Genomic DNA, 20,727 nt, shown 5'->3' with positions numbered 1-20,727 from the left:
TGTGTATGAGTTATTATTATTTGTTACATTTTGGTTGATACATACGATTCTCTTTATGTAAATGGCACATATAAAGTATGTAATCTATAAACTTTAAACTAAAATATGCAACTTCTTATACAAACTAAATGGAAAAAACAAACAATCAAAATAACTATCATTTAAAACCACGATCAACTAATGGCCAGATACTCCCATTAATTTTATTACAGATATGAAGAAACCATGATCACTGAACTTAAAATGTATTTATTTATCTGTAGTACAGGTAGATGTACATACTATATAGGTAAACATTTCTTTAAAAAATACAGCGAATTTATTATATTGAAAATTATTAATATTCTATTTTAAAAAGTACAACTTATTATTTGGCATTTGAACATTTCAAGTTCTTCAAAATCTATATACTGTAAATTACATTCGTATTTTTTACAAAAGTGTAAAACAATATTATTTAGATGTACTTTTACAATATTTTAAAACTTATATGTTAAATGAATATATAAATAATAAGTAGTTTTCGTTGTACTATATTATATTGAGCAATTATTATTTCCATCGATTAAAATAGTTATTAAACAATGTACATTTAAATGTACAAATGTATAATATTACAAAAAAAATATATATTTAAAATGTAAATAATAAGACATTGATATTACAAAAGTAGGTACGTATAAAGAATAAATATAATATAAATATTACGTAATCAATACTTTTAACTTGTGTACACATTCTACCCTTAAAATTGTAACACATAATATTACAATATTATAAATTGGGTACATAGTAGGTATATGTATATGTTTATGCGTCAAGCCTATTTTTCAAAAATATCGACATCATACTTAGGTCACAGATAATGTAGTTTGGCAAAAAATAATAAATTACAGAAGAAGCTATACATATTTTAACACTATTAAAGCAGTATTTTGTTTTATTTAAAATGCGCTGATTTTATTTTATTTCATTAATATTATCATTAAATTAATTATAATATAATATTCTGACTTCAAATTGTTGTGATCATATTGGTTTTGTATTTTATATTTCAGACGTACCTACTAGTAATACAAATAATTCTAGTTTATGATATTTTTCTGAGGTATCCTTGTAATTAATAATCCAAATAATAAATTAAAAGTCAATATTCAATTCATTTAAATTTACTCTATACCTACATGATTTCATATATTTAATTATTAATTTATAATATCATATTATTAAGACGTCTACCGGGTAAAATAATGCCAATAAAAATAAAAATGAGTGATAAAAGATTAAAATGTTGAATATTTAAATAAGTATCTAATAACTGGTATACATATAAATATATAATAGGTATATTTATACGTCTTATTACGAGGACTTGGTTTTAGCCAATTTATGTGTACACAACGTTATGTAATGTAAAAGTAGAAAATTACATATTATAATATTATGTTCGAGTTCATTTCATATTGATGTACGTATAATGAGTAAGTATAGATAAAACGCCCTTCTAAATTAATATTATAATTTTAGTCATTCGTAGAATTTTGTATACTTTTTTATACATCAAATCACTTTTAATCTAAGACAAGTCAAGGGTTGTTAAAGATTTCTAAAATTTAGTAAACCTGTGTCATGATTAAATTTAATCTACATAAACTATGTAAATGTTACAGCTGAACTATTTTATCTAGATTTTTTTTTTTATTTCTTAAATATTCCAATACTTGCATGCGTGATACTTATGTCGTACAGTTTTTTGCAACTTTGAAATTTTATATGTTATTATTTTAACTGATGAATTTTTACATTTGAAATTTAAAAAGTATTATCCTGATGGAGTGATCAATTTTTTTGACGATTTAAATTTTTGTAATTTTATTATTTATTAATTATTACGTCCTCATAGTATATAAATAGATACGCACAGCGTTGACCTATTTCTGTATGTTCTGCAGTTTGCATTGAAGTAAGCGAATTCTGCACACACATCACGAATCATGTATGTATTGCGATGTCTACTTATTATTACTATCACGATGAAATTAAAAAGAAAAATCAACTTGTATAAGATACCTAATAATAATTCACTATTATTCAACTAACAAAGTTATGCTGATAAAATGTATGTTTTTTCTTCAAATCGTTTACACAAACTTCATATTATTAGTTTTATATTTTATTCGATAAAAAATGACTGTTTATTATAAATTATAATAGTATATATTATAGTTAAAACATAAAACTATGATATAAAAGCACAAATCATTGCATACTAGTTGGTTTTGGATTTTAAGTTTTTAACTTATTACCCGTGTACCTAATTAAACGTTTTACTAAACTTTGATTGGTCAATTCAGAACTAGCACTCTGACGTACGACATAAATTCCAAATATATAAGTTATATTATGTATTTATAAAAATGTGATAACATGGAAATATAGGAACGTCTTCACTATATTATTTTATATATTACTCGTTTAATTTCAGGGATTTTTTGAAAAACATTAGGTCCTATCAATATTTCTTCGTGTTGACATGCTTGTATGATGGGTAAATCTTATATAATTATCAGGGGTCACCCCTAAGAGTAATGCACGAGAGAAAAATTCAAAAAATTACTACATTTTGGGGACTGCTGCCTACAGTACCTCCTCTGTCACTGGACGCAAATACAATCGCCATATATATAATAATAATAACAATATGATTATATCACTCATCGTGATCGTTATTCGTTGATTTCAGCTGCGTTATCGTTCGACGACATATGCTGATGCCATTTATCCTTGATCATGTCTGACGCCTTTTCCGCAATCATTATGGTCGGTGCGTTCGTGTTTCCTCGGACGATAGTCGGCATGATGGAAGCGTCCACCACCCTGAGACCCTCTACACCGTACACGCGCAGTTCCGGGTCGACGACAGCTTCTTCGTCCGATTCCGGTCCCATCTTGCACGTGCCAACCGGATGGTATATGGTGGCCGTGTACTCGGTGGCCACACACGCCCAGTACTTGTCCGAGCCGAATTTGTATTCCTTGCATGCCTTTGCCGGCACATCCACTAGTTCCGCCCCCGCTTTGCGCATTGACGCCGTGTTCACCAGGTTCGCTCCGATTTTCATGCCTGCACATATTTTATATACCACGCGCACGCGACGACACGATATACATAAAATTATAATTAGCATAATAATTGATAACACACACTGCAAATATATTATATTATAAAGGCTGTTATTAAGCACTTCAGACGGGTATTTGTAATCCCTTTCTTTAAGGAATCTTACCTCCTAAAGAAATTTTTGAAAAATTTACTATTTAATAGATCTGTATAGTAGCATAGGCCACACTGTATGTACATATTTTAATTATTAATTTTTATGTAACGCAAGACAAGATACTATAGAGCCTGTTATAACTATTAAATTCTAGTTAGGGGCCTATATAATATAACATTTAATAAAAAATAAAAAATAAATATTTATTAATATTTATTAATATTTATTATTAATAATATTTATTTTTTAATAAAAAATTGAAAACTAAGTATGTGCGAACAATGATCAAACATTTTTGACATTTTGTAGTCCTGTTTTTTATATTATATGAATTTTATAATATTTGTTTTTACACAAATTGTTATTTTGTGTTATAGTCTTGATGCTTTATCGGAATACACAGCAGTGGTATATCGTATATGATTGATGAATACTTAACTCCTAGCCAGATTTCATACATTGTCCGTACTATATGTGTAATATTTTATAATTTATGATTTCGATTTAAAAATAAAGTTTTACTGATAGTTGAAAATATCCGGTCAAAGATCAGGTATATAAAACAAAAATACAAAAAAAAATGTCCAACGGGTATTTTTCTGGATATTATTTTATTCGTCAAATATTTTTTATTTATATTGTTTATTTTACCTTACATTTGGGATAAGGATCTTTTTAGTGAATTGAAAGTATAGACAGCAATGAAAACGAAATTAATTTAGGAGAAAAAAAAATAGTAGCAAGCAAAAAATTAAATGTATGCATTTTTAGCGGTGTTACTACGGTTTCCAGGCAATGCAACTACGTACGTGCACTTTTGGAAAAGGGTGGGTGAAAATTTGTGACGATTTATTTTATTTAAGCGGCAGTAGATGTTATAATTTATTAAGTCCAATAATTTACAAGAAATTATAATAGTACCTACTTAGGAATATATTAACTATTATGATTGTTATTTTTTTTAATGGTTTGATAATTATTTTTATAATAAATTGATTCTACTCTTTTTCTTAATACCTATCTGAAATGTATTGTGTAACCAGAAATTATTTGTTAATACACACTATTGTGGAGTGTGGTAATTTATTATAAAGCATAATGTTTCGATAAGAGATGACAATACATTTTTGAAATTCGACAATTTTATTACCTACAATGTTACACACACAAACACACATGTGGATATGTACATTGAACACTAGTCAACTGGATACTATTAACCTGAATTTATCGTTAGAAACTATAGTCATTAAGCTAGTACAAATCACCGTTTAAGAGGATGAACATAACTTGCCCAAATTGACAATTATTACTATTACATTGGTTAAAAACACTATGTCGGTTGCCTAAAACGTTACGTAATTATTAATGAGTAATTATCTCAGCGAATGTTCAGTTTCGCAAATGTTTCGATTAAACACATCTATGGTAATATTATGCTACATAAATAAACAACAGTGAATTATTTAAAAATTTACATTTACGTTTATTACTTCATTGAGTGGTTAAAAGGAAAATGTTTTTTTTTTAACTGGGTTAAGACGAAAGTGAAACAATAGCAATATGAACTAAATTTTCTTTTAATCGTAGTTGACACATTTTATGTTTTAATCTACCTGTATGAATGTGTAGAATATATTGTGGTAACTATAATGATTAATTGTTTTGTTTTTATTTTTTATTTTACGTAATTTATGACAAACTTAGTTTCATTTCTTCTGTAGCAAAATATTATTCGATATATATAATTGTTTATAAGATGATATTTAAATTTAAATTGACAGGAAACATGGTGATTTTAGATATAATTATAACTATATTAAAATAACTAAACTGTAATAAGCTTATGTATAATAATTGATTAAACCAACATAACATTAAAACTGGTGCATGGACAATAACTAGATAAAAAGTTAAAAATTAAGTTACAGTTTATTTTTTTACTATGGATTATAAATTATTGTTATTTTCATTAAATATATTTATGTATTTATTAAATAAAATAATATTACAGTACAATAAAATTCACACATGAAGCGATTATTTAGTGTAGGTGGCCAACTACTAACAGCTAGGAGAGGATCTACGTTTGACCACAACTTTGAAGACATTTTAATTAAAATTTAATAAATGATTATTTTAATTTATCAATTGTGTACTTATTTTATTTCAGATTACTTTAATACAATATAATATATTATAGTTAGATTTTTTTATTTAAGATTGCTCATACAGATACATAAAAACTCAACTTTTTTCAGTTAATACAAAATACGACTATATGAGGGCGAGAAATTAAAAAAAGTAACTTTTATTTCCCTGAAAAATTGTGACTTGACTTAGTTATTCAATTTAATTTATATTGTAAAGTAACTTTCACTTGAGTAACTTTTTTAAACTAATTTTCAAAAAATGGTTAATTTTTCCAGATTTTCTGATCTTAATAATAATATAATATATCGATCAACTATTGTTATTTAAATGTAAAAACTATTATTGAATCATTTATTTATATTGTAGGAGCAAGTAATTGCATGATGTACATTATATTAATATTATTATTTTAACAGTATCAAGTTAATATTGTATAATATTGTGAACATACAAAGTTTAGTCAATACATTATTACGTCAGGAAATTATTTATTCTAACCAATAATTGATTAGTATTATGACTGAATGTAAAACATGTCCTACATTGTAAGACGTAGGTCGTTAAAAATAAATATAACCCAAGTGCCAGAACAGATTACTTGAAACGATTATATCTAGCTGTAAATTAGTTTTATATAATTTGTACGTTCCCATTAACTATTATTTTATAACTAATAGTTATTTAAGTTCTCGTTTGTTGTTTAATATTATTGTTCCAAAGGAAAACGAATGTTTAATAAAATTATGCTAACTAGATACATAATATCATTATGCAACTATAATGTCTTTATTTGAAAAAAATATATTTTTGAATAATTTATAATAATAGTGTTCAATATATAAATTTATACATCAGTTGTTATAGATTTTCGAAAATGTCCGATGGTTGTCTTTGGATTTCAATTTATATTATATTTACGTATAGGTAATATAATAAGTATAATGTTTACATTACCTTCAACGAGTATATCAAGATCGTTTCCTTTAGTGAAGAAACGTGGATAAATCAGTGGTTGACCCCAAATCGGATGAGTTTCGTTGAGTAATATATATCCTCTACTTTTTGGCTTCAACAAAATCGGTCTCACGTTAATCGCTTCGTAATAAGAAACAGGAGACATACCGAATTTTGTGGCATTTGCAGGGTCGATAATCCAATCTTTCTCGTTGGCATTGTCAAATGCATAATTTATGTCCGGCAGATCCAGTGTATCTTCATATCTGCAAGTAATATTGTTCAAATATAAAATGTTAGTGCTAAAATAGTTTCCTACAGACGGACGAATAATGTGTTGCGTTCGCGTGCGCCGTATATTATAACAACAATACAATACAGTATTATTGACTATTGTATAACATTAATTATTTACTATAGTCACCGTACTTAGTTTGAAGGAATACGCCACATTGTAATGGGCCAGTGGCCGCCAGAGGACCTTTTCTTTTTTTTTTGTACAAAACAGCGTCTTCCTTTTTCTCTTTGAGCGGCTTGTCGGTAGCTGTTTTTTTCACGCGAATTACGACACCGTCAGACGTGACGTGGTCTTGTAGGTTCCTCCCAACGGCTAAGTTCTTCACAACTTTAATTTTCATCTTGTCCAAGTGTTTTTTAGGCCCGACACCGGAGAGCATCAGTATTTTTGGTGAGTTTAGACTGCCGGCACTCAGAATCACCTCTTTTTTTGCGAACACCGTCCTAATTTTTTTCTTGTACAAAAACTCCACCCCAATAGCGCGTTTCTTTTCGATCAATATCCTAGTGACGTGTGCGTCTGTTAGGACAGTTAGGTTTTTCCGTTTTTTTCTAATCGGTCTTATGAACGCTTTGTTAGTGCTCATTCGTTCGCCATGCCTAGCTGTCGATTGTAAATGAGTTACGCCTATTTGATTTTCGGCATTTACGTCTACATAATGCAAACCGATTTCTTGCCACGCCTAAAACGATAAAATAAATTACAAAAATAATTAATTTTAACGTTAAATCTATATCGAATTCTTAGAATATTGCTTGTAATAATAAACACTTTATAAAATTAAATTGAATAACCACCCAAAATTATTACTCGTCATATTTTATTAAACTATTTGATGAATATTATAGATAAAATTAAAATATATAATATAGTCACTATATTATGCATAGTAGCTAAATCGAACACATATCTAGATTCTGAGCAGAGCGATGAATGTATTGATTTTACAATGATGTAGGTATGTGTTTTTTTTTGTCTGTTATCGCTCATCACCTTTTGGAGCACTGAAAATGCTTAGAATTACAATTGATATCTTTTCTGGTAGAGAAGTGACTGAAGTTGGCAGTTTGGGTGGTAAAAAGAAAAATTTCCAAGTAATTTTTCAAATAACTAGAAAAAACAAAACTAAGGGGGAACTGGGAATTTTACGTAAATCCAGTTTTTGACAAAATCGTTTTTTTTTATATAATTTGGTTGTAACTCAAAAACAAACAATTATTGTAGATATTCAAAATATTCACCAAATGTTAATATTGACACTGTTTTTGAGCTATTTATAGACATTTTAAACTTTTGATTTTTTTTAAACGTAGATATGTTTTTGGGGTGGATACAACTTTTTTTTCTTACCAATTTTTCTAACCGATTTTGCGTAACGCTTTGTCTATCAACATAGAGTAGCTAATCATCAAAAAAAGTATATAATATAATATATTATTAAAAATCAATCTATAATTCTTAATTAATTGCACCATGCAATATTTTTCACGGCACTAATTTTACCCAAAAATATATTTATGATCTCTCAATTTTCTTAGCAGAAAAAAATATCGAGTAACATGCTATATTTTAACTTTGTTTCTGTAAATATCGGAAAAACAATGTTCGCTTGGTCAAAAAGCTTAAAAACTAATACAAGGTGCCTCATTTATATTTCATACTGAATTAAAATAATCTAAAAATATTCAAATACAATAATTATTTTATGTACATTTGAAATTTAAAATTGGATGAAATTAGATATTTAAACGAAGGAGAACGATTTCAGTCATTTGGTTCTAATTCAAAAATATTATTCGTAGAGAAATTGAAACATTTACGTATATGATTATATTTTACATAATATACAGGCTGACATTTTTAAATAATTTTGGTTAATTTTATGCTATTGCCTATCTCTTCTACGAACCTATTCACACTGTTAGGTAATTGGGTATTGACTCAAAAGTTAATAACAATAATATATGATATACATATATATTAATATATACTATCACAATAATTAAATATTAATTATATATTAAATGCGATGTTTTCGGCAAAAAGTAATTCAATAACCTATACCGCGTATTACTAATAGTAAATTATAGGTATTACTTTAATAGCAATATAATTATATCATAAAATATACTTAGGTGGTACCTAAGGCTTCGCTGAAAATATTTTTTCGTATTCAATCATTTATCATTGAATTCAAATTTAACACATATAGGTACATTACAGTGACTGCCTACTCAATGACGAGAAACACTCGACGCCTACTGTACTGAAGAGCAATTGATAGTTACCCATACTTTCCTTATTTTTTTATTTTGACGAATTTAAAAATAAATAATACCTACTTATAGTGCGTCACGTTATATCTTTTATACCTTTATTAAAGCTACTGCCGTAGGGTCTACGTATGGAAACCATTCCACCGTAAGATATCCGCCTTTGCCATGAAACTTTTGGTTTTTTTTATAAACTTCTGGATCTTCATTATCCTCGGATTTTTTAAAATATTGAAGAACTTCTTCATATCCCCACCCTGAAAAAAATGTATTAGTAAAGTAGCTAAGTTTATGTATGTCACAAAAAAATTAAAGCTATATTTATTAATTTATTACTAACATGATGTATATCACCAATAAGCCAAAAAGTAAAATCAACATTTTTTTTAGGTACCTACCTAGTGAATTGTGTATTTTAACATTATGACATTTTTCTTATTAATAAAATGTAATTTATAACTTTTATACTAGAAAATATTTATTTTTTAAAACCAGCAGTTAATATATTTGCTAGGTATATTATTTATAATGTTCTATGTGTAGTGTACTAGAGTAGTACTGTGGGGGTTCTCCACAAAATGTTGTCCACTACTTCGCTAATCTAAACTTTAAATGCGTATAAGTTATAAGTAATAACTAATGAACCATTTAGACGAAATTTAATTTTTGTAGATTGAGATACTCCAATATCTATTGTCTATGCATAATGTACCCATATTGTATACTATTGTGTATAGGTACATGTACTGCTATAATGATATTATATCCATATATTAATACGTAAACACTTTTTTGTCGTACCAATAACTCCGCTTACATAATTTATATAGTAGGGGGCAGGTATTATAAAGTTAATTTTCACAGCACATAATTTAGTTATATTATTTCTACATAAAAAAAAATATAATATGATTTTACGTATTAGTTTCAAACATGTGAAATATTTATAAATGTATATTGTATATTAATTGTATATCAAGTTATGTTTATATAGTCATTTGATAATGTACTTACCATCGTTTCCCATACGTTCCCATTCGTTATAATCATCCATGTTTCCTCGAGTATAAATCATGTAGTTGATCGTGCTTGACCCACCCATTACTTTGCCCCTAGCCCAATCACACATACCTCCTGGTCTGGACCTACACATGTGTTCATCAGGCTGTGTTGTATAATTCCAATCGATCTTGCTTCCCAATTGTAAAGGTGCAAGACCTGGCACAGAAGAAAATTCTGGTTCCTCGATCCCGGCTTCAAGGAGTAACACCTATTGAAATGTAGAAACAACACTAATTTGACATATAGCCTATAACAATTATTAATCGTTTGATTTCGTTTGTAGGAATATTATACTATACGAAATAACAAACATATCGTATCACATTGTTTTTAGTGATATAATTTCTACTTAAGTATCAGTATTACTTCTATCAGATACTTTATTTCTATCAGTTAAAACTGATACTAAATGCACAAATTCTAACAAATATACATTTTTTTATAAGTCTATGGTAAAATAGACTCTAAAAAGGTAGTAAAAAAACCCGATTATTATGTTGGTTGTTATTTTTCTTGAATTATAATAATTAATAAGCAAAAAATTACGAGAACTATAGGCTCCACATGTCACTCTTCAAGAACAATTATGGAGACGCTACAGCCCTCCAATATTTAGGGCTGATTGCATCACTGTTATTTTGTAACCCCTAGTATAATTCCATAAGACCAAAATATAATAATATAATGCATAAGTGCCCACGCACACTATAGAAGTGGATATATATTAGTTCGTGACTCATGTAAATGTAATAATTTAATGTAGCATAACTTAAAAGTACCTTCCAGTCTTTAATCTCCGACAGTCTGTTTGCGACGACGCAGCCCGCAGATCCGGCACCGACTATCACGAAATCGTATTGATCGTCCACGGCTCTTTTTCGCCTCTTTTTCTGGAACACGGACATAAACGTTTCATCGAACAGATGTTGATAACCATCCAAGAAATGCAACTCGGTCCGAGTGTCCGTCGTGGCGGATTCAATTAGTACGTTTTTATCCTTCGGCGTCGGTGGTCCGTCAACGGTGTACCCAAACAGGTGCATGAGGAACCTGAGGAACACAAAGTTCTCCGTGTGGCAGGCCGACAGCGGCTTTCTGGTCTGCATGCACATTTCAGTCGAGTCTTTGGGCGTAAACGGCGTGGGATAGTGTTTCGTCATAGTTTTCAGTAGTTTTGTCGATTCTGCCGACAATGATGGACGAACGATGTGATGTTCAACTATAGCTAGAAAAGCGCAATCGAGTTACATACAAAACGAAAAAAATGAGGATAGTAATTAGTACCTAGTTATAAACACTGCGGTACGGTATAGGTGTCTAATGTAGTACCTCATCATTGATTGAGTCAGTATGTCAAATGTCAATTAATATATGTTAAATTTGAATTCACAATACAATTTTTCCGATAATATTGCATTTATTATATTATTAATATTTAATTATTATAATTGTATATTATATAATTGATATTAAATTCTGAGTCAGCGCAGAACGATGAGAATAGGTTCGTGGTGTAATGAATAGGAAATAGCATAAAATCAACCTAAATGTTTTAAACCTTTCATTGCGTAAAAACAATTTTATAGAATACGTAAAAGTTTCAAGTCCGCTCGGATAATATTTAGGTACAAAAAAGTAACTAAAATCGTAATAATAACAACATATTATGACTTATGAGGAACCTTCTATTAAATTTTCAAAGATTGTGATCAAGCAAAAATTATTATTAATATTTATAAAAAAAAATTTTAAATGTCAAATATTTATAAATAGCTAGATAAAAGTCATTGTTTATTTTGAAAATTAAACCATGTATAGAAAATCCTAATACAAACATTTAAGTGAACATTGCAAATATTACAATTATTCGTTCAATAATTACAACCAAATAAGAAAATCAATTTTGTCTGATTTTTGTTTATTCCAAAAATTAATAAAAGTACTTTTAACCCCCTCCCCCCCATGTACCAACTAGATTCACTTTTCTACAAAAAATATTTTAAGTTCAAAACTATTTCTATTGATACAAAAGATGATGACAGACAATACAATCATCAATACATTCGTTGCTCTGCTCAGAATTTAATTAATAATAAAAACGATATTTAGTATTAAATCCAAATTTATTAAATGTCGATGAGTAAAATAAAACTCGTACATTCCCAGCACACATTTCGATATTATATAATATTGTCTATTCAAAATTGTACGCCCGGCTCAAATCGGCGGTTATCTCGTTTGTTGTATAATATTCGAGAATACTCCAAAATATATTTTATTTCTTTTTTTTTTTTATTGATCCTTAAGCCCGGCATTTATGGCCATCAGCTGTTAGTAGGGTTGTATTGTGGTGATGGTAGGGTTTTTGAAGTGGTGGGTTTTTACACGTGAGTGTTTGTGTTTGGCAGAATTTTTGATTGGGCACCCGTAGGTATCTGTCATGCCCGGGTGGGGGATGGCGGCACTTGTTCTCCGGACACCATGACTTGCCCGAAGAAAAATGCCGCCCGTGACCAAGGAATTGAACCGGCGCCGGCTGCGTCGCAACCGACGCCTTAGACCGCTCGGCCACTCCGTCCCCCTATTTTATTTCGTTACTGTTTTGACATGCACAAAATATGTTTACATTGAATTATTAAATCGCAATTTATTGTCTAAACTCTAAAGAATGTAGGTATCATCAAAAACCATTGAACTGTGATCGTGTTCTTATAAACCAATATTCATCTAATGGCCAGTGGCCACCCGTGTCAAATTATATTCCTATATATTTTCCACGTTGCATAATTGATTGTGTACCTAAATAGATAGAATTACAAAGAATACAACGTTTAACAGTATTTTTGCAACGTTTTTACGTTCAATTTCACATTTATACAGCAGTTTAATTTTTCGTAGCCTACTTATTCAATAATTGGTGTATACATATATGTTTTAAACAAATATTTACATTTGTGTTATTTTTTTCATATACTCTGACATGGTACATAACTGTTTGAAAATACGTAATTAATAGTGATTCTAATAGGGATTATGAAAATGTGTTTAAACGATTTAATTGGATACAATTACTGAAATATGAAATGTTTAATATTTTTTTTAATTTACCTATAATCATGAAAAATTGTGCGATCTTGTGAATTTATATTTTCTCGTAAAATATTGTTCGACAAATATTAGTATAAATCAAAAATTAAAATTCATAATTATTTTACAATTATAAAACTTTAGAGTCAAGTTATACTGAAGTAAAATATATAGTCGTATTCTTCAACAAATTATATGAATTAAATTAGAAGCTGGTGAACACACCATAACCGTATTTGTATTTTATTATTATAATATAATAATTATAAAAAATATATATTTTACGTATATTTAATCATTAGTTATGTAATATCACGGAGTTCCGCCATATATTATAACAAAATGTGTAATAATAATCGTTCAGCTAACTAGTTTCATCGCTTGCTCCGTGTATTGCTACCAGGTCATCGGTATGTAAAAATATATTATTATAGTGTTCATATATTATTTCAAAATACGTTAAATTGTACTCTATAACTAAATGTCTCGTCTAACATCCAAATCCTCTCCTATATACACCCCGTTTGGATATTATAATCATCCAATATTTTCTAAAAATTAATAAAAAATTTAGATCAATATATTTTACAGGGAACTTATGCTCTGCGGTTTCATATATATTTTGAGCGTACCTAATCTGTAGGTGTGTTAAATTTGAAGTCATTGAAGAATCATTATAATGTGTATGAAAAACCTTTCTGAGCGGATAATGTAGTGCCATCGTCTAATTCTAAGGATATTTCAAAACTACTATTATAAGTAATTTATTAATCATTTAGAAAAACGTTAGGTTGAACTTCAACTGTTTTTTTAGCAAAATCATCGCATATATTAATATTATATTGATATTACCCAATAACATATAACTCAATATCGACCCAATATAAATGGGATACCTTAAAAAATTTAAAATTAGTCTGATATTTTAATATACAATTATTGTGGCTTATAAAAAAAAATTATGAATAGGTATGTATTTTAGATATTTATAAGTTGCAATAAAAACAACTTAAAAGGAATCTTTCACCTATTACATTTTTAAGGTTTGAGGATAAGAAAAATTTTTTTATCTACATTTATCAAAAATAAACCAAAATAATATCTATAAATAGAAAATATAAAAGCCAAAATATTTTAAAAATTACATCATCCTATATTTAGCAAAAAATTCAAATCTCTATGATTATTCCTTTATGAATCATAAAGAAAATAAATATATAATATAAAGACATAGTCGAAAACTGTTGTATTATTCCCACAAATATTTTTTCCTTATTTTTGTTAGGTTGTTATTTGTTCCAATTATTTTAAAATGGACTGATGTTTTTCAATTCTTACTTTCCGAAGGGAACTTATTACTAGATCCTAATTCCTAGGTATCAAAAACTTATCATAGTTGAAGCATTTTTTTGAACTCCAAGCAAGATGAAAAAAAAACCATTATTTAAAAAAACACGCATTATTGTAAAACCAATACCTACATTCATCGTTCCCATTCAAATGCGTACATTGTGTTTAAACTACTATATTTCACTTAAAACCTATTTAGTTAAAATAGTAAAAACAAACCTTGTCCCTATAGATATATTTATAGACTTTTTATATATTTTCAAAACAATTATATTTTTATGATTGTCTCGTTTAAATTATATACATTTTATAAATTTAAATCATATATATTATATCTTGATCCAAACAATGTGTTTTGAACCGTACTTATATAACGGTCATGAGTAAATGATTTATTACATACCTATTGATAATTAGATTTGTATCGTCGATGGTATTGAAATGTTTCACTAGAATAATTATTTAATTTTTACACATAACATAAACTAAGTAAAATAATTTATTTAAAAAAAATTAAAGAACTAAACACTACAAAATTAAAAATTAAACGTTCCTCGTGATCCGCTCGATATAGATTGATCATTTTAGTATTGCTGAGCCAAGCGTGATAATTTTTTCCCTCCAAGTGTCAATAACATTCACGATAAAACCAACAAACGATAATTGACTCCTATCATAGGCTATGATTCATAGCCACATAGTTACGTGCTCTAGTATTGACAAAATCTAAATTGTATACTACAATGTTTGTTAACCAAAACCAACATTAAACCATCAGTCGTATAGGTATAGTAAAAACTACTAAATTTCTTACTTTAAAAAAAACATATTTTATTGGCTAAAATACAGCATTTCAATTTAAAAATCGTATAATTTATGTTATATTACCTATAATATTAAAGTATAGTGTAAGTATAATATATTGTACCTATAGTAACAAGTAACAATTAATAATCTATCAACAATCGACATTTTTTAACTCACAGAATAAATTTACAATTATAAAACTGGGTTTTACTTTAAAAATTTGAAATCTAAAGAATGTATTTGATAAAAAAAATAAAAGAATTTAGATTAGTCTACTAAATACGTATTTTTACTTACCCATACGAATTAAAAATTATGTTTGCAGTGAAAATTAGCTGTGAAATATATATTTATTTTAACATTATAAAAAAAACCCTTTTTAAGTCGTTACTAATTATAATTATTTGTATACAAGTTAAAATATTTTTAGTAGGTTGTAATTAGATTTGTTATTACTCCTTAAATATTTTATAAAATTGTATAAGTAATATAATATAATACTTATAATGTGTATTCAATTTAGGTCTTATTTATTTTATATTATATTTCTGTAGGTACCTACTGTATATTTAACAGTCACGAGTCATTGAGATATTTTTGGGTTTTTTTTTCTTATTCTTTTTAAAAGTGTACCTACCTATTATTACTAAACGGATAAAAAATAAACCAAACTATTATCTGTAAAATATTTGGTAAATATCACAAATAGTAAAAAAATATTGCATAATGTTTTATATTGCGTCAATAAATATTTAGCAATATACTTTGAATTCATTTTTTTGTTTTTCATTCTTTTATAATAAATAAGTTTGAAAATATTAAAACATTTTATTTAATATGTTGAGTAAAGGGCATTTGAACACCATTCTCCAAAAATATTATGCATTTATATTTTACAATAATGATTATCTGTATTATAAGTACCAATGATAATATTTATGAAGATTCGTTAAATTTTATTTAATGTTTGAATTTTAAATTCAAATATGAATAATACACCATTCGATAAAACCAGTATATCTATAAAGAAAATTTAGAAATTATTTTCTTTTACTTATATTAAAGAAATATATATGTGTTAACCACACTCATCTAGTTATCTAGATCAATAAAAATAAATAAAACAAATAGTTGCACTTAGCTCAGACTTGACCTACGAGTTTTGCTTCAGTGAATATCGATAGTAAGTGTCGATATAGTTGAACAATTATTGTGGTGAGCCACACATAGACTACCGACTGGTAAGTTATATAGGTAGTAAATAGCCTTGATTAAAAAGTAAAAAATCCCTTAAAAGATAAAATTCAAAACTATATTATGATGTGCCAATGTGTGACCTTCTGACCTTCAGGAGAAGCTTTAACAGAAATAACTGCGTTTGACCAAAATAACATTGTATAGGCAATAGTAAACTGGTACACAGTTTACTATTGCCGATCTAAATATTATAATATTATCTATAGTCTATATCTACAAACATAATATAAAAAGAACAATACCTTCAAATGCAATATGCACAAACATTGGCTTTTATAAATACTTAAAAAAAAACTGGTTTGGGATTGTTTGCAAAAATAATTGCTATTATAATATTGGTTGTTAATTTAATTTTTCATATTTCCAGCATTTCAATTATTAATAGGTAGGTGTATCCATATGTGCTACGTACGCACAATCTCAATTAAATTCTTCGACGATAGTAAAATATTATAAACTTCTAATCAGAATTAATGAAAAAAAACATGATTCATTGTCCATTAATGTAGGTTTCATTATTGTTATACATTTTACACTCTAAAATGCAATATCTATTTTATTCATTTTATTACATATTCGTATTAAATTCTAGTTGGAGCCAACCGCCAAAAATAAATTACATTAACAATGAGATATTATATTTTTTCATTTGGAAAAAAAAAAAGTTTTTAACAATTTCATGATAGGTTAGAGATACTTATTATCCATCTGTATAGAATAAAAATAAATAATAGGCATAGATAGCACCAAGGTACGTAGTTCAACGATTAACTGAATAGTAACATTTTTTAATTTCCTTCCTGAAAATTTAAAAAAAAAACTATGGGAGAACGTTTTTACACAAAAACTATTAGATAAAAAGTTAGTTAAAAAAATTACCTATGTTTAGACCTAGGAAGTTGTAAGAGCTAAAAAAAGAAAAAACTGCACAAAAAAATTCAAAATTTCAAAAAAAATATTTTAATATGTCGCTATCAATTTGCACTAAAAGATATGTCGATAAAATATGAAAAAAAATCAATTTTTCACATTTTAAATATGAAATTCAAGTCGAAGTATCTTCACTGGACGGTTTCTTCTCTCAAGACATTCAAGCTATTGCACTTAATTTAAAAACATACATTATGCTTATTGTACTTTTTTTTGTAGTATAGATTGTATAAATTCTAGATTAAAAATAAAAAAAAAAAAAAAAAAAAAAAAAAAAAATATGGCATTTCGATATTTTTTTTAACTGAAAAAATAGTTTAAAAAATAAAATCAAAAAGATAGTACATCAGGATATAAGTGCACATCGCCCCATTGTCGTGAAATTAATAGTCAAGGTATAAATATCTACATTAAAATATAATATTGAGTTTGATATTAGAATAGACAGCTTAAGGAAGAAAAAGATCAATTTTTTTAGAAAATATTAAGTATGCATAATATTATGCGTATGAAAAACAAAAAATATGCAAAATTTTCTTAAAATTGACCAAATTTTACATTTTTGACTTTTAAACTCACCACAATATAGTATAGCTCAGATGTTCTAGCTTAGTCTGCTACAATTCAAGAGCAAATAGAATAATATGCAACTCCTACAATACTTCCGAGCAGCCTTCCGTTATGCTAGTTCCTAACTACCTAATCGTGTATCTGTTATTATATCTTATATATATATATATATCTTCTGTCCGTGTGTAAGTACTCAAACTCCTCCTAAACAGCTGCACCGATGTTGCTAACATTTTTTGCGGGTGCTTAAGTAGACCCAACCCGAGAAGGTGGTCAAACAGGAATTTTGAGATTTACGATGCAAATTTTGTTAATAAATGGAGAAATACTTAGTAAAAATTAGTATTTATTTATTATTGGTTTCCATTGGTTATTCGGGCAGATGAGGTACAAGCATGTATCAAATCGAATTTTTACACATTGCCTACAAAGGTGGCTGAGTTGCACTTACTGCAGCAAGTTACACCCAAATGGAGTGTTACAATTGTTCACAATTTTTTTAAGAGTTGTCATTTTTTACGGGCAACGAAGTGCGCGGGATCAGCTAGTATATTATAATATAATAAACTATTATATTTTTAAATATATTTTTATAATACATTGTAACTTTGATTATAATTATTTAAGCCCTCCATATCCATGCATTATGAAGTAAATATTTAAAGATTTAATACATTTTTATATTACATGTACTTTCACTATTGTTTTTAATATAACGAAGTACCACATTTTCTTGTATAATAAATTTCGACTTTCGTATTTACAATACTGCAAGTGTGGTGTAAAAGTATTATAATGACGACTATTCGTGCATGCATAAATTACGACCAAATACTTATATTATATAATTATTAATTATACAAAATTGTATTTGTACGTTTATTCAAACATTAAAATAGGTTAATTTGTAAATAAATAATTTTAAAAGAATATATCGTAATATACCGTACTTTTTTTGTTTTATATCACAAGTCAAACTTAAAATTAATAAAAAACTTACAAATTACAATTTAAATATATTGTTGGAATGGTTCCCCGAAAATTAACGTTTCATCATTGTGTGCCTATAATAGTCTAGACCGTTTTGTTATTGTTATGACGAAATATATTTAAACAAAAAACGAAAATCTAGGACGTATTACACTGAACTCATTTGTTTCGGTCCGATGATCATCCTGGACCCGAATTGTTTTTAATCATTATTTATTGTTTATACGAATGTACACAACGTGATATAGTTTTCTCCCGGCCCCCGCGTGCGTTGAGAAACACCAAACTCTTCAAAATTTCCACGAAAAACTATAATAATTTAGTGATATTATAACGCTATTTATAAATAATTATTTATTTAATACATTACATTGCGTTCGAATCCGGTTTCGACAAAACAGATTAATGAATCGATAAACTTTAACTACGAAGATACATTTGTATCAAACTTTGCACAGAGAGGACAATGATTAACGATAGTATAAGAGTAATAATAATTAATGACTGTACGTATAATATTAGTGTTAAGATGTATAGTATATTAGTATACATTGCAGTCGGTAGATTAACAAAAAATCCAAACTTAAGTGATACCAATAAATTCCAAATAATACGTTTTTCATATAATAAAATATTACAAAATATTATTCAGGTACTATTAATAAATGTATTATTTAATATAGAAAATAAAAATAAAAAATCGGGTAAGTGGATGTCGCTCTGCTGTACAGTAGGTTACAAGTGTGTCAATGTATAATGGATTGTATTAGACTTGAATTCAATGAAATAATATATTAATATCATTGTATAAGAAAAACAATTCTGAGCGGAGACGGTTTGTCAGTTTGGATATTTTATATTGTTATTATTTATTATAGCCTATAAGTTGAACTAATATTAGAACATTATTATTTTTTATTCGTTTTTATGGTGATAAACAAAGCGTTAGAAATTAAAATCCCCTCTTTAGCGGTTTTTCGTAATTTGTCGGTGGTTTTTCCCGTGGCATTAAATAACAATTGAGAAAATAAAAAAATTACCTTTCTAAAGAACCATCTTGATCAAATTTGCTAAAAGATAGGATACTATACTATATGTTCAAATCGAAGCACTCCTTCTGGTAGAAATTTGGTATACAAGATAAAAAATAAAAAAATAAATACCATTGTAAAACCACTCAGAATTTAAAATAAATAAATATTATAAGTATAATAAATGTATGATATATTACTATTTATTTTATTCTCTATAGACTATAGTCTATAATAAAAAGTACCATAATTTCTTGTCAAAAATTATTTCAGGTAATGTTTCGTATGAATTTCTAAGTTGAAATTAACTTATTGGAAATAAAATTAATAAGTATCAACAAATAATAATCACAAAACCAGTGTTAATAATAGACTATAGTTTTATTATTTTCGAAGACTGACATTATTCGAAAACTATATACCTATTACCTATTGTAACTAATGGGCAATACTGAGATCCGTGTAAATGGTATATACTGTATACTTTATAATGAATCGTAATATTATATATTAGTATAATAACAAATTATAAATATTAAACTGCTATAGGTTAGGTTAAGTAAGTAAGTAAGTAAGTAAGTAAGTACTAATTGCAACAATTTTATTTTTTTTTTGGTGACGAAAAATATTAATGAAATAGTATATAATCAACATTAAACACTACCTACCTATATAGTTTGGAGTTG

The 20,727-nt window shown here is 27.2% G+C and overlaps 1 protein-coding gene across 2 annotated transcripts; it reads right to left on the bottom strand.

Moving 5' to 3' along the window:
* LOC132941576 (glucose dehydrogenase [FAD, quinone]-like) lies at positions 1-15,015 on the bottom strand. 2 transcript variants are annotated; one of them, XM_061009686.1, is made up of 8 exons: positions 14,860-15,015; positions 11,009-11,244; positions 10,799-10,909; positions 9,972-10,227; positions 9,057-9,214; positions 6,816-7,366; positions 6,387-6,652; positions 1-3,124 (listed from the first exon to the last, which is right to left on the bottom strand). In XM_061009686.1, exons 2-8 carry the CDS (start codon positions 11,177-11,179, stop codon positions 2,727-2,729), a joined length of 1,911 nt encoding a protein of 636 aa, XP_060865669.1. In that variant the 5' UTR covers positions 11,180-11,244; positions 14,860-15,015; the 3' UTR covers positions 1-2,726. The 2 variants fall into 2 exon arrangements, with proteins under 2 accessions (XP_060865669.1, XP_060865667.1); XM_061009684.1 differs by having other exon boundaries at positions 2-3,124; positions 10,799-11,244.
* Positions 15,016-20,727: the final 5,712 nt, after the last annotated feature.

Source organism: Metopolophium dirhodum, chromosome 3 (assembly GCF_019925205.1).
Source record: "Metopolophium dirhodum isolate CAU chromosome 3, ASM1992520v1, whole genome shotgun sequence".
In the NCBI taxonomy this organism is placed as follows: Eukaryota; Metazoa; Arthropoda; class Insecta; order Hemiptera; family Aphididae; genus Metopolophium; species Metopolophium dirhodum.
Note: the sequence above shows the minus strand (reverse complement) of the source record. Positions and strands in the feature narration are given on the sequence as shown.